Raw genomic sequence first — 15,516 nt, 5'->3', positions numbered from 1 at the left:
TCATCATACACACAATAATCAGGCTATTTTTAACTGCACTAGATAGCAAGTTGGCAGTGCAGCTGTTTCAGGTCCATGGGCCGTTTTCTTTTCAAGTGTATCTTCTGTTCTGCCATGAACCAAGTCGAACTCGTTTGTTTTTTGGGGGTTGCAAAATAATTCATGGCAAATAATGAATGAATCCCCTCTGGACTAGGTCCGTTAACACTGTCACTACCGTATTTTCCTGACAAAACCGCACGACCGTATTTTATGTAATTTCATTAGACAAGCTCATTACATTTTCATAGCTTTCCGTCATTCGTTTATGTCTATAGGTAGTCTCTTTGAAACCGTGTAACCTCTAGTCAGACGGGCTGCTCCAACATCAAGTGGGCAGGTTGAATTTGGTTTCCCCCTCATTGATGGTAGCCTTGCGGTGGGCCGGCGCATCTGGTATTTGCCAGATTGTCAGACTAAGCTTGCACTATAGACATCGACGGAATGACACAAATCTGTGAAAATGTACTGTGCAGTCAGTGTCATGGTAGTATCAAATGTTTCTTCTGAATCTGTTTCAGATTGAGTTACTGCCAGTCACCCAGCTGCTCCCACTTCTAATCTCCAAAACAGACATCCATATCCTGGGGGGGACTGAAAGTGGACATTTATCAAGTGCCATGTCATGAGTGTCATGTCTACGTTTATGGCGTATAATTAAGTAGGCTAGTCTAAGGGCTTTTAGGCTCGTTTCAGAAGAATGTAACAGATGAATGGTGAGCATTAATTACAGAAGGCTACAGACCACAAAACAACTGATGCTTATGTTGAAAGTTTTGTTTTGATTTTATAATATGTATATTACCTTAAATGAAAAATAAATCCCCTCGTTGAGCACGATTGGTTTGCTATTGTGCCCTTTATGACACCGAAGATGGAAACCAAACGAGTCAAAACTCGGAATAAATTAGGGGAGCAGATCAAATGGACGACGCTCCAGCACGGAACTTGGAGTAAAAAACGTGTAAAAGTTGTGCTTCTCCTGGGGCGGGGGTTAGTGAGGCCAGGCAAGACGACGCGGTGGGGTCTTGAACGTCATCTTTGCCAACCATAACTCGAGGCGACGCTCTCACCAGTCCACCAGCTCACTCTTGCGCAAGAGCATTGGCAGATTTTGCGCACAGTCTTATAGATCAATTTAAACGATGAAATCCGCTTTTACTGACTTTGTGCTTATTCTCACTATAATTTACCTGGATCTAAACATCCCCTTCATTTATGGAACCCCGTCAAGGTATAGTATCTTTCAAGGCACTGCATATTCGGCTTCGCCACCACGTCAGAGAAATAAGTAAGTGATTGTCTTTCTCTCGTTTTCATAATGCATTGAAAGTCATCGTGTTTTGCATGATATTATTATGTATAGATACATTTATTTTAATTATAGATGAATGATCATAGTCCTTGTGACTTCATCAAAGTGTGGAATACATTAAAGGGATTGTACATGACTTTGTTTAAGACGTAAATTGTGATGTCTGTTCGAAAAATAATTGTCTTTAAACATACTTGATAATCTACACGACTTGAAAGAACATCATACTCGACTTAACGAACTGTATTTGTCTCTAGAAACTGGTGTGCGTATGTTGTACACAAAAATGTAACATGTGCAGTTCTTGGAGCGACTGAGAGCGCTGTGGAGCCTGAGCTCGCACCATGCCCGATGCATCAACCTGACTGCGCGCAACGTGTGATGTAAGTGTCCCCAATGAGAAGAGCGTAAAAACAGGGTGGAGAACATGTGCATTTATTAGCCCAGGAGGCAGTGGTGGAGTTGCTTCATAACGGAGGCGTGTGATAAAACAATTGAATGATGTTCCTATAAAACTCTTAAGCTATGACGACTGGTCTGAGTCATGTAAAACATAATCTTCGACAAGTGGGCTGAAATGTTCATTAGTGAAAAATATGTGTTCAAGTAGAACTTTTTAGGTATGGTTCAATATTTACATTAAACCCATCAGTACAGACACATTTTACAGATTGTTTTCTAGTGTCTGGTTCGCTGCTGGTTTAGTTTCCCTAGGAGGAGTAGTGTTGGCTTTAGGGGGCTCTGGCCCTATTGATCTCTGGCTGTCCAGAGATATCCAGATTATGGTTTTTAATGGAGGGCTAGTTCCTCAGATGAGATCGGGAGACAGATAGTGATAATAGGTGTGACAGATAAGTCTTTTAGTGGGGGGCTGTTGATGAGTCTTCATTTCTCCATGAGCTGTGGAATGCTGAGGTCTTCACCAAGTCCCAGTCTGCATGTGCACAGTTACATGTGTGCATCTGCATGCTCATGTAATCTTCTGATGGGGTCCCAGAATTCACACACACTCACACACACACACACACACACACACACACACACACACACACACACACACACACACACACACACACACACACACACACACACACACACACACACCTACACACACCTACACACACACACGGGTTTAGGGTCATACAATGAAGCTGCAGTCCAGATGTTTGGCATGGACTGGATTAAATCCTAATGAATTATGTGGATCATAATACTGGGCTGGTGTTTGTACTTTCGAGTCATTTGAAGAAAGTGACATGAACACATCTGCAAAAAGGGAGTCAGTTCATGTTTCCAGCTCTTTAGAACATTTCCTGCTTGCCTTGTGGAGAACAGTCTCCTCTTGGCTCGCTCCTGTTCCCTTGACAGTTGACTGCCTGGCAGTTGAGTCTTGGATCTGGCCACTGTTTGTTACTTGGTTTTCCGTGATATAATCCTTTTGTGGGCATTACTATCATAGATACGAATTCTGTTAGAAGAAATGTGGCTCTCTGATTCTGATTTACTTAGATATTGATCACCTAGTCGCATATGTTTGCATAGATTAACAAAAGAAAGAAAATTGGATCTGTAACTATCAGCCTTGACTACTGCAACGCCCTCCTAACGGGCCTACTGGCATGCGTGGTGAAACCACTACCAGAACACGGCGACGTGTCTAGTGTTCAACCAACCGAAGAGGGCACACGTCACCCCCCTACTCATTGAGCTGGCTGCCTGTAGCTACTCGCATTAAGTTCAAGTCACTTATGCTTGCTTACAGAGTGCTTGCTGGTTCTGTTACCACCTACTTAAATGTTCTCGTAAGGGCAAATGTTACCACAAGGATGCTGCGCTCGTCTAATGAGCGTCGTTTAGCACTGCAGTCTGTGCAATTACGGCAATCCAGACTATTCTCATTCGTAGTTCCACGTTGGTGGAACAAGTTGCCTAGCACTACCAGAGCAGGGACGTCCCTCTCTACCTTTAAGAAGACATTGAAGACCCAACTCTTCAGAGAGCACCTATTTTCCTAAACTTGCACTTCTACTAGTACTTAAATTGCACTTACAGTAGTTCAATTTTTCGATTTCTTATGTAAAATAGTATTTATTGTTACACTAGGTCTCTATTGCGTGTAGCTTGATTTTTCTCTCCCGTCGCTTTGGATAAAAGTGTCTGCTTAATTACTAAATGAGAATGTATCAGAATATACCAATTCCCTTTAAAGCAATTATATTAGTACATTTGTCAAATTCCAAAATCATTGAATGCATTAAGGGTTATAGCACATGACTAAACACACAAAAAAACTGGAGATGAAATGCATTGTGTTTGTTCAGATATCGCACTCACCTCAGGCCCATGTATAAGATCGGGTACAAGCAGGTGACTGAGCTGGAGTGGAAGTGTTGTCCAGGCTATCAAGGGTTTGACTGCATGGAGGTGAAAGACTTCCCACCCACAGATAGAGAGCTACACCCAAATCGAGCACACATTCCCGGACAGGAGCAGAGCATGTTGGGTACGGTTGGAACTTATTTTTGTGTAAAATGTATTTGCACTGAGAGCATTCTAATGTTTTAAAAATTGACACATCAATTAATTACAAAATATCTCAGTACCAGTACTTTGCAACTCATTTTATCCTGGCTAATGTGTTTTGAGCTTGTGTGTATTTGTGAGATTTTGTTCACAATGCCCTTATCCTTCCTTCCTGTTCCCCACCTCAGGCCCTGAGAAGCTGGAGTCTCTCGCTAGGGAGCAATGGGGCCAGGCGGAGATCCTTCCTCCCTGGGGAGAGTCAGGTCAGCGGGGGCCTCAGGCCAGTCATCCATGGCTGCAGGGCGGAGGAGGCAGTGGGAGGGATCCAGCTGACAACCGGAAGGTATGGCAGTTGGAGGAAGAAGTGCAGCGTCTCTCCCAGAACCTGCTGGAGATGCAGGCGGCCATGACGGGCATGAATGCCAACCTGCGGCAGGACCTGCAGGAGGATGCCAGCAAGATCTTCCTGAGCATGCTGGGTGGATTGCGGCCGCCAGCCAGCGCTCTGGGAGGGGGCACGGAGAGCATCGTCCTGCCGGCCACGACCCCTGACCCTATCTCTGCATCTCTGACAGAACAGCTTCAGTTTCAGGTCCATGACCTCTCAGACACCCTTGCTTCCAACACACTGGCCCTCAAGGAGCTGCAGGGACAGGTCCAGCAGCAGGATGGACAGCTGCGCCTGCTAACCGATGCAGCTCAGGGTGCCCTTCGTGACTGCTGTCCCACCTCTAACTCAACCAATCAGGGCTCTCTAAAGGACTACGTGGACGGCAAGATCTCCGCCCTGCGCACGGAGCTGATGGAGGGCATGGACATCAAGATGGCCGACCTGAAGAACTCCTGCGAGTACAAGGTGACATCACTACGCGAGGAATGTGAGGATCGGGAGACCAACTACTTCAGCCTGGCGGAGCTGCTCGACTCCAAAGAGGCTGACCTCCGCAAAGAGATCCAGGAGCTCCGCCTCTCCCTCAGCGGCCCAGGGACAGGGCCCTCTTGCGGGGCAGAGGACGGCCAACTGAATGCCAGGCTCACGAAGATAGAGGAGGCCCAGCGTGAACTGCTGGCCACTCTGGAACGACAGAACAGCACCCTGAGGAAGATGGAGGAAAGCGGCACGGAGCTGGAGGGGCGTGTGGGCCTGGCGGAGAGGAGTGCTGAGGTGCACTGCCTCTTCCTGGAGGAGAAGCTGCGCAGGGAGAAGGAGAAGGAGAGACAGGAGGAGGCGGAGGAGCGGAGGAAGGCCATGGGAAACAGCTCCACTCTGGAGGAGTTAAAGAGGGAGCTGAACATCCACCAGCACCTCATCCACAGCCTGGAAGAAGCACTCAACGAAACTCAAGAGAAGGGTGAAAAACAAGCACAGCTGTGTCGCAGTGAGGCGCAGTCTCTCACGCAGCGGGTTAAAGGCCTGGAGAGCTCTGTCTCGGGGCTCAATGACTCCGTCTCTCAAAGCTCACAGGAGCTCCAGCAGCTGAACGCTACCTGCAGACATGCTGACAGTGCCGGCCCCATAAGGGAGCCAGGCCTCCGGGAGAGCCTGGAGCAGAGGCTGACCACACTGGAGGATGCCTGGCCACGTGTGGATGGCCGGGTCTCCAGTGTGGAGGGAGTGTGTGGGAGGCTGGGACCCCTGTCAGACAGCCTGGGCAGGATCAAAGATGGGCTCAATAAACACGTCACAGGCCTGTGGACGTGCGTCAAGCAGATGAACGGAACACTGCGCACGCACACACAAGACCTCCATGATCTCTACCAACACACACACACCCTCCAGAACAACGCGGAACAGACAACCAACACACCTGTACACTCAGGTGAGTTGTGTTGCCTGCATGTCCTGTCTTTTGAATTCAACCTGAAATATAATCTGGGCCATCGTTCCAGCTCCTTCATCGGCCTCTCCCTTTGCTGTGAGCTCAGGCCCATATCCTGATGGTTTAGTCTTTAGTGTACAGTTAAGCTTCCTAGCGCTCTCATTAGTGCTGTTTAACCAGCAGCAGCTGCAGCCCATCTGTGGCCCGCTAACTGAAGGCCCACGCTGATCTCTCATTCACCCAGAAAGGGGACTGTTTAAAGGAGGATTTCCTCTGTAACTCTTTAGGAGTGTGAAGGTGTGTGTGTGTGTCTGCGTGCACTTGTATCTGTGTATTGTGTTTAGGTGTGTGTGTGTGTGTGTGTGTGTGTGTGTGTGTGTGTGTGTGTGTGTGTGTGTGTGTGTGTGTGTGTGTGTGTGTTTGTGTGTCTGGCTGTCTGGCTGTCTGTATATGTGTGCTTGTGTGTGTGTGTGTGTGTGTGTGCATCATATTGTGTCTCAAGGGTAACCGTGTTCCTTGTTCCCTGTAGTCTTTGATTGGACCCACATGCTTGTTCAAAAACACCATTGTTTAATCAGCAGTGGTTGAATGTGTGGTTTGCATCTACCTTGTTCCCTCTGTGTGGTGTATTATGGGGTTTGCTTTTGTGTGTGTGTTTTATGTGTTTACACAAGTTTGTGTTTGTTTATTTATTTGCCTCTTCTCTCTCTTTCTCTGTGTGTGTGTGTGTGTGTGTGGGTGGGTGCGCGCGCATGTGTGTGCATTTGTATCTGCATCTGTTATTCATTGTTACGATGAGCTTGTCTTTGGTGATTGCCTCTCCCTTACAGTATGAAATCCCTTTGTGATCCCTTAGACTGGTATACACAAACAGACACACCACACACACACACACACAAACACACACACACACACACACACACACACACACAAACATCTACACACACACACACACACACACACAAACACACACACACACACACAAACAAACGCACACACACATACAAACACCTACAAACTGGAGCCCAGGCCGTGGAAACACCCTTTGAATTTATGAGTTGACACTACACTTTTCAGTCCAGTTTTTTTTAACTAGTCCTGAGAGCAGAGCCACAATAAAAGGATTGAGCAATGTTCTCTGCTCTCTGTATTTCCCTGTGTGTGTGTATCTCTGTGTGTGTGTGTGTTTGTGTGTGCGTGTGTGTGTATGTGTGTGCGTGTGCGTGTGCGTGTGCGTGTGCGTGTGCGTGTGTAAACTATGTAGAGTGTAAATAAACCAAAAGTATCTATGACCATTAGGTAATATGTATGTAGCAGACTACAATATTCACACATACACATATACACACTGCAGATAAACCCATGAACATATACATATTCAAAGTCATTTGCATTCAGTACAATTTACTAACCATATGATTCATGTCTGTATGAGTTATGTGATATTCCTCCATTATGAGTTACAGTCTTGCTCCTTTATTATGGCAAAGTCGATTCTGCAGCTAAGCTTGTGCAGTTGGTGTCCTATCCCAATAGTTAAGGACTTTGAATTTGGCAAAAAAAGGTTTCCTGTATTGAGGCATATCTTATGCAGTTGAAAATGTTCTCTTTGTGTGTGTATGTGTGTGCGTGTGTTTGTGCATGCTTGTGTGTCTGTGTGAGTATTTGTGTGTGCATTAATGTCTATTATGTATTCTTCTGGATGACCTAAAGCCTTTCTCTACAGTATTTTCCTTTTTTTTATCTCAAAGTGTCTCTCTTCTTGTTGTTGACATTTGACCTGCACCCTAAAGACCCACTCCCAGACGCCATCCCCTCTGAGCTCTGGTTAAATATACATGCTTTATCTGGAGTGAGAAGGGAGTGCTGATTAGAATAGTCCATTACAGGGAGCACAGCCGTAGGCTTATCAATATTGCACTGATAACGAACCAATCAGAATGCATTTAGCAATAGGAGATTTGTCCATTTTAAATCCTGTTGAGTAGTGTGTGTGTGTGTGTTTGTTTCTTAAATAGCTACATTACTCACTCCTGTTCGATGTGTGTGTAGACTCGGTGGCTATGATTCCATTGTTGTATTCTGGACATAGAGTGATGGATAACTCTGTTCTGAAGTAGAAGTCATTCCTCTGACCGTTTATTTCAGCTCAGCTGTTATCAGACAGGACTATGTGTAGCTCCTGTTGATATTCTTTTCCGTTAAAAATCTCAATACCTTCTTCTCAGATTTCTTCTTGTGTGTGTTTTGGTATTTAGTTAGATACCAACTAAACTGACCAGACCTCTGAAAAAGCACCCTTCCTCTATCAGGGTAAAACACGCCATCATGAGCCCTGTAATTATGCTCATCACCCCTGCATGGGGATGCAGTGTTGTCTCGTGTCGACCATGTTTCCATCCCTAAAGGCTGAGCCATGCCACTCGGCAGCACATCTGGAGAAAGGGCCTTTATGAGACTTTCACTATCAGGTCAACAGCTGGAGTCGAGGCTTGCATTAAAGCCAACCTCTGTAAATCAGGTTAGACTGCTGTATTAAAGGCCCTCGCATGCACACAGAAGCGTACGTACTCATTGACAAGGCAAGGACTCCAGGTAGACGGCTGTTAATGGTGAAGTTGCACTGAACACACACGCACACACACAAACACACACACACACACACACACATGCACACACACACACATACTCATACACACACACACACACATTGTTAAGGAGGGAATGGGAGGAGTAGAGGGAGGTTTAGGCTACTTTTAGGGGCATCTGTGTGTTAACTGTTCCTTTAATCATCACTGCAGGAGAACAACTGTGATCAGTGACATGTGGAGACCACTGGAAACCATTACACTCCCATGCTATGCCCCCCCCCCCCTCCACACACACACACACACACCCACACACACACACACACACACACACACACACACACACCCTGCCCAAACAACACAATTTACTTTGTTTTTACCTTTTTACTCTTTGCCTTCACTGTTCTTTCAGTGGACGTAGCTACAGACCCCTTCGGTACGATTGGATGAGCCAAACACTCCCTAACTCCCTAGTGTCTCAGTGATGAAAGCATGCAAGTAGTTGCCTTGTTCCCAGGCCGTGGGTTACTATGATTACCATCATTAGAAGGTTCAGACATCCGAAAAACATATGTGGGAGACGGGTAAAAAGTTAGTGAGCGTATACTTTCTCTCTCTCTCACACACACACACTCACACACACACGCACACACACGCACACACACACACACACACTCTCTCTAATCACTAGGAAATTGGCCAATAGGAAATAAACAACGGGTGGGAGGTGGTTGGAGGCGGTTGGAGGTGGTTGGAGGTTGTTGCAGCTGGTGGCTGTTTTACTGGAGTCTATGTAGAGACTGAGGATGGATTCCTGCTCCAAAAACTCTTAAGTTTTATAAGCATTTGTCCAGAACAGCCGTTTTCACCTGGACCTATCCCTTCCAGATAGTTATCGGGTGATTTATCCAGTATAGTCTGTCAGAGATACAGTAGCATATATACTTCCATTGGCTAGAGTTTAGTCTGCATACATATCGAGAGCATGCAAAAACATTTCTCATTCCATTCGGCCACTCTGTTATAACATTGCAAGGTGCTCTGGGGTGTAGGATGTGCAGAGATACACATGAAACGAGGAATTCCGTATAAATTCAGACTCACACATGCATGCTGTGTGGTGTGTGTGCGAGCATGTGTGGTGTCTGACCTCTCTGATCCCACTCATTTGCAGGTAATTTTGAGGTCAGAGTTATAACAGACCAAAGGTTCAGGCAGGTTCAACAGATGTGTTGAAAAGTAGACTTTTCGTTTTAAGCGTGGCGAAATCAAGCCAGCTTTACTTTAACGCTTTCTCTGTTTAGGTACGTTGCGCCTATGTGGAGACCATATAAAACTACCTCTCATTACTTACAGTGCTCAATGTCAAATGTGTTAACGCAGTCTGGAGGGAGCACTTCAGGGCATAATGTATCAGCTGCAAATGTCAAAGCTAGGGGGTGCAGGTATGGCTGGGATTTGTAATTCATGTGGAAATGTCAGGGTGCATGTGAACAGATGGAGTGTCTGGCAGATGAACACCTGCAACTGTCACTCTGTATTATGAGCCCCTCTGGTCCTCTCCTCACTCCCCTCTCTCTGTCCTGTCCTGCCCTGCCCTGCCCTGCCCTGCCCTGCCCTTCTCCCATCTCCCTCACTCTTCTTTTTTAAGTTTAAATTGACCAGAATGTTCCATGTAATGCAGGATGAACTGAAGTCCAAAAGTTGTAAGGGAAGCTTTGTTACACCCCAGCAGGTTGTGCTGATGACCACTGAAATACATAGAGCACAGTTCAGATGTTGATGGCTGAGCTAAGAGCATGGCTGCATGAGGTAATGACTGAACTTCAATGTGTCCCCCAGGTCAAGAGGACTCCAGTGTTCCTGCGGTGACTGGGTCCACCATGCCGCTGGCCCCTGTGATGGAGACAGGGGAGGCTGGCCCCCCAGGCACTAAGCACGCCTCACGTCCAGCACATGGTGCCGATGGCAGCCTGACCCCTATCAAGGGCTACGCTGGAGCTCCAGGTGGCTGCACACATTTTTGAATGTTTTCATCTGGATCTAGCTATAAGATTTTGTGCACAACATTTGTGACTAAACCTAGTTCAGTTACACATTCATTATTTGTTTTAACCTGTTTGTCTTTGAATGATGCAGGGTAATATATGTTAATGGCTTGGTTAATAGATGTTAATGGTTGCCTGTTCTAAGAAGTGTGTTCATGGCTGTGTTTCTCCTCTAGGTTACCCTCCCCTCTCTCCTACATCCCACACTCCTGATAGTCCCTCAGGTATATATATATATGCATCCATGATGTAACCACTTTAATGCAGAAATATTTGCCAGTGCTTTCACATTTATTTTTTGTTCTTTATCACATTTATTTTTGTTCTTCATCACATTTATTTTTTGTCTGTCAGCAGATCGATTCAAGGTGAAGACCTCACAGATGCCTCTGCTGACTTTAAGTAGGTATTCAACTATTTTGCCAGTGCTGACTCAGGATGTAAATGTGTGATATGTGACACGGAACCTTACTTGCATTGTGTGTGTGTGTGTGTGTGTGTGTGTGTGTGCGCGTGTGTGTGCATGCCCACCCTTCTGCAGGTGAACAGCTGGTGGTCGATCCCGTCTCTTTCTCGGCTGGCCTGACACTTCTGCCATTTCCTGGGACGATGGGCATCATTCGCTTCAACAAGATTCTCATCAATGACGGGGGGCATTATGACCCCTACACAGGTACAGTCACAGCTTCAGCACCTTCAACCATGTCTTTGTATTCTATTTGGCAGGGATGTTATGCCGGGAATTCTAAGATCTTTTGCGTTGAAAGAATTTTCGGGCAGGGCAAAATGGCTCTGTATTGCCCCCTAGAAATTGCAAATACCCCTCTGCATTGGGGTTATTTTGGCATAGCTCGACGAAATTCGGTACACACCTTTATCATGCCCAGACGCACCAAAAAGTGTACTGACGTTATGGTGGCAGGTCAACAGGAAGTTGGCAATTTTGAGTTGAATGTGCGTTTTGACTGCATTTTTGCCCCTTTACACACCTCGCATCTGATCGAACTCCTCCTACAGATTTAATGGAAATGCCTTCAAACTTGGTCATGATACTCTTCAGCCATGGGGGATCAAAATGTATGTACGGATTTTTGAAAATCTCAAAGGTGTGGGCGTGGCAGACCCTCAAACTTTTACGACTCAGCACAACTATTCTATTGTTCAACTATTGTTCCCCTTTTTTCTCCAAAGACTTGCATGGCAGAACTCTGTGGCATTATGACATCATAATAGGGTCATTAAACTGGCTTGCACCTATGCCTCACTGACACCTGCGCCAAGTTTCCAAGGCTCCTCTTCTCTCCCTCTCCATTCAACTGTATAACTAGGAAGGCTGTGCGGTGCGCGTCGGCCATCGACCAGCGCTTTCCCCAACGTGCGCGCGCGTGCTCGGGCCCGCTCAACGCTGCTTGCAGCTTTAATTTTATTTATTTTTATTCGAATTTTCAAAGAATTATACAGCAAAATATACATTGTTGCATAATGGATGTAGTCAATATCAACATAACAAAGACATAACATATAACAACATACACAATAAAGTCAAAACTATCAGAATGCCCACCCCCCACCTAAAGAAGAAGAAGAAAAAAAATAGTAATTGACAAGACAACACAGGACTAGGCAAATACTGTAGTAAACAGGATGATTGTTCATACAGAGCTGAAATTTTAAGTTAAGCAATAGGCATACATAGAAATGATTTACATTGCAGGAAGCTGGATTTTATCTCTGATATGAGAGATAAATGGGTTCCATATCTCAAAAAACCTCTTTGCAGAGCCTCTTAATGAGTGTTTTATTTTTTTTATCCAGTTTAAAAAAAAAAAGCACATTTTCAATCCAGTGTGTAAAAGTGGGAGGATGGGGATCCTTCCACTTGAGTAAAATTAAACGTCTGGCTATAAAAGTCACAAAAGCAATAGAATCTGACTGGGTTTTTGACAATTTAAGATGGTCTGGGGAGGCACCAAAAATGGCCATGAATGGGCAAGGACTGATGGTTCCACCTATGCATTCGGAGAGAGTTTTAAAAACCAACGACCAAAAGCTTTTTAGTTTGCTGCAAGCCCAAAACATGTGGGCATGAGTAGCAGGGGACATGTTGTTTTGTTAATTAGTTGTTCTACATACATAATTTCAGTTTATTTATTGGTTCAGAACATCTGTTTGTGTGTCTGTGTGTGTCTGTGTCTGTGTGTCTGTGTGTCTGTGTGTCTGTGTGTTACAGGTGTTTTCACTGTACCTGTAGATGGTCGTTTCCTGGTCAGCGCAGTAGTGACATCTGAGCGGGCGGAGCTAGTAGAGGCGATGCTATCAGTGTCCAATCGCAGTGTGCAGAGGCTGAACACATCATCTCCTGGGGGTGTGGCTTCTGACAGTTGTTTGTGCGGTGGCTCGGCCTCCCTAAACCTCATCCTGGATCTGAAGAGAGGTGACAGGGTGGGGCTTGTGATGACATCTGGCAGGCTGGCAATCTCAGCATCGAGAGAGATTGTCTCCTCCTTCAGTGCAGTGCTGCTTTATCCAACCCCAGCAATCAAACATTAAAGAATGGGAAAGCACGATTCCCAAACTTGAAACCAGCAACAATTTCTTACATGTTATCCAGCTCAAAATGACGTAAAAACTGAGGGGAAACCATGTGTGCCATATCCAACATGTAAACAAGCACAACAAAAAGATTGCTCTGTTCAAAAATACACATACAGTAGAGCAAGCAGGAGATGGACATCAATAACCCTGGACCACGTGGAAATGACAAACACTCCGAACCAAACCACCATAAAACAAACTAAAAAATGTTTTTGTTTTGTTCTGTGTTGGTTTTAATATATTGCAGTTGTATTCAGAGAAAATAGCAGAGATAAATATTTCTGTGTATGTTTGTGTATGTGACTTGTGAGCTATAACCTGTGTTGAATCTGGTTTTGTCTGATCCGTCCAAAGGAAGAACTTTTTGCATTAAATATAGCTGCAAGCAGCAATGAGGGGGTTCATGCCATAATCACTCACCGCAGGTTCAATGAAAATGGATTAACGATATGAGTTCACTCCCTGTTTGGCGGGTTTTGACGCTACGTTTTATAGGCTGTAAAGGACTAAGGGTTTTGAAAATAAAAAAAATCCGTCTGATAATTTTCGGGAAGCTTTGTCTGAAGATAATCTGTGTCAAGTTTGGTAATGATTCGACAAGGTTTGTGGCCTCTGAAACTCTGTTTTTGATTAAATCCAATATGGCAGCCACATAATTTGGTCAACATGATAGATTGTCATGTCCCGTCTATCTCCTAAAATATCGCCAGACCCAACAATACCTCTCAACCCCTCAAGTGCATGGTCAAATGACGCATTGTTTTTCTGGAAAACCTCAGGACAGGTGTCCATACATCAAACTGTTGCTGAGATATGATCTCATTTAGTGTTTGACAACTTTGCCGCCGATTTCGATAGGGTGTGATGGACGACCACTTGCGATAATCTGATAAACTTAACCTGTAGCAAATTATGTGTAATTTTTCCATAATATCCAATTTGTCAGAAATTAATGGTGTGTTGAACTCGACTTCATCCAAGTCTTCTTTTCCGCTTGGCTCCCAATTATTAATATGATCATTTGTTTTGCCAATAAACAAAACAGAAATAATATGTGCCATTAAATGGCAGCTGCATTTGGTTTATGAGTGGGCTTGAGGCAAGATATGACATTATACAGATGAAAAGCCAAACCTGGAGCTGGAGAACAAACCAGCACTTGGTTTCTGCACTTTCTTGCCTGATGTTACGGTCTGATTGAACGAAGTCATCTGCACTTCACAACCAATAGACAAGACAAGTTAACTTGAATCTATAGGACGCTTGGAAGGGTTTGTGAAGACCTTAAGTGAATCACTGTTCATCTTATGATTATGACAAATATGACTTAATTTGACAAGTATCTACAATTAACACTATAGGCTACTGTGTAATGTGCTAAACTAATTTGTTTCCGAATGCTCTAATTTATTGTATTGAATCATTGTGTCAAGGGAGAAGCAAATCTTTATTGTGGTTGCTGTTTTCCTTATTATTACATATATGGCACTTTTTGCGACACAAAACTAGAAGAAAATGTGTGATAGTGGGTCGGACACAATGCTTTCACTCTGGAAAAAGTTAGGAAAGCATGCAGCAAACGTCGTCCGCGGTATCCTGTGAAACACAGCAAAATAAGGCCTGCATCAATGACAAATTCAACACGTTCGACTGATTTGACTACTGATCTAATGTTTGGTAAAGCAGTAATTAAGAGTTTACTGATGCTTTCCCTGATATTTTATCCGTAGCCCTACCTGAGAACTGATGCCTTGGCCAGGGACCTTGGATGGTCCTCTCTGGAATCGCGATTTCATGAGCGTCCAAGAAGAATCATTCGGCTTTATAACTGTGATTTTCATTTTGGTTGGTGTTGTCGACCCTGAAGATGATTGATTATTTCGCTTCGTAACCTCAAGAACAGGCGACGGAACTGGACTGGATCGCTGTAAGTCTGCAGATAAAGGTGATGGCATTCGAACATAGCGTCCGGCAGTACGGTCAGGACGCTTGTACGGATGTACCGCCGATGATAGGCCTACATTTTTGTCCTCGCGAATAAGGTCTTCACATCTGGGATGTACAGCGAATGGGAATGAAGAGTCTGCGCTCCCAGGTGAAGACTGGTTCCAGCTTCGCTCTGATCCATCGCTTAGATCAGCTTGCCACGAGTTTTTAGGGCTAGGAGACGTCGGTGAGGTCCTCCCATATTCGCCAGTGCTCACATCTTTTCTCAGTACGGATCCAAAACTCACCACTTTCTTTGGTGACTTATGAGTAAGCCCATTGCTCAGCGGGCAAAGTTGCCCCGAGTTAAAAATTATTACTGATTCTTTGATTACATTGTCAATGATCGCTTGTGCTGTTGCAAACAGCAGCTCAATAGGAGGATGGGACTGCACACCGTCTTGCTGATCCATAGACTCTGCAAATGCAGTCAAGCGCTCGATCTATAAGCAACCACCTGTGCCAAAACCAACTTTAGTCTCAGATCAGAAGACCATTCATTGTTTCGAAATCACGAGCGTTCTCAGACAAACACGTCATAGTAGGCCCAACATTCCATGGTTGGTCATGTTGAGTGGCATAACATTCTCTGCTCTGATTTG

The 15,516-nt window shown here is 44.9% G+C and overlaps 1 protein-coding gene across 2 annotated transcripts; it reads left to right on the top strand.

Annotated features, from left to right (window-relative positions):
* Positions 1 to 1,146: 1,146 nt before the first annotated feature.
* Positions 1,147 to 13,428, top strand: emilin2b (elastin microfibril interfacer 2b). Of its 2 annotated transcripts, none has more exons than XM_080855728.1 (9): positions 1,147 to 1,330; positions 1,612 to 1,737; positions 3,676 to 3,857; positions 4,066 to 5,697; positions 10,128 to 10,292; positions 10,510 to 10,557; positions 10,691 to 10,735; positions 10,875 to 11,006; positions 12,564 to 13,428. In XM_080855728.1, the coding sequence occupies exons 1-9, from the start codon at positions 1,185 to 1,187 to the stop codon at positions 12,881 to 12,883; spliced, it is 2,796 nt and encodes a 931-aa protein (XP_080711854.1). In that variant the 5' UTR covers positions 1,147 to 1,184; the 3' UTR covers positions 12,884 to 13,428. The 2 variants fall into 2 exon arrangements, with proteins under 2 accessions (XP_080711854.1, XP_080711853.1); XM_080855727.1 differs by having other exon boundaries at positions 10,688 to 10,735.
* The last annotated feature ends 2,088 nt before the right edge of the window (positions 13,429 to 15,516 follow it).

This window comes from Sprattus sprattus (assembly GCF_963457725.1).
Source record: "Sprattus sprattus genome assembly, chromosome: 17".
NCBI lineage: Eukaryota > Metazoa > Chordata > Actinopteri > Clupeiformes > Clupeidae > Sprattus > Sprattus sprattus.
Note: the sequence above shows the minus strand (reverse complement) of the source record. Positions and strands in the feature narration are given on the sequence as shown.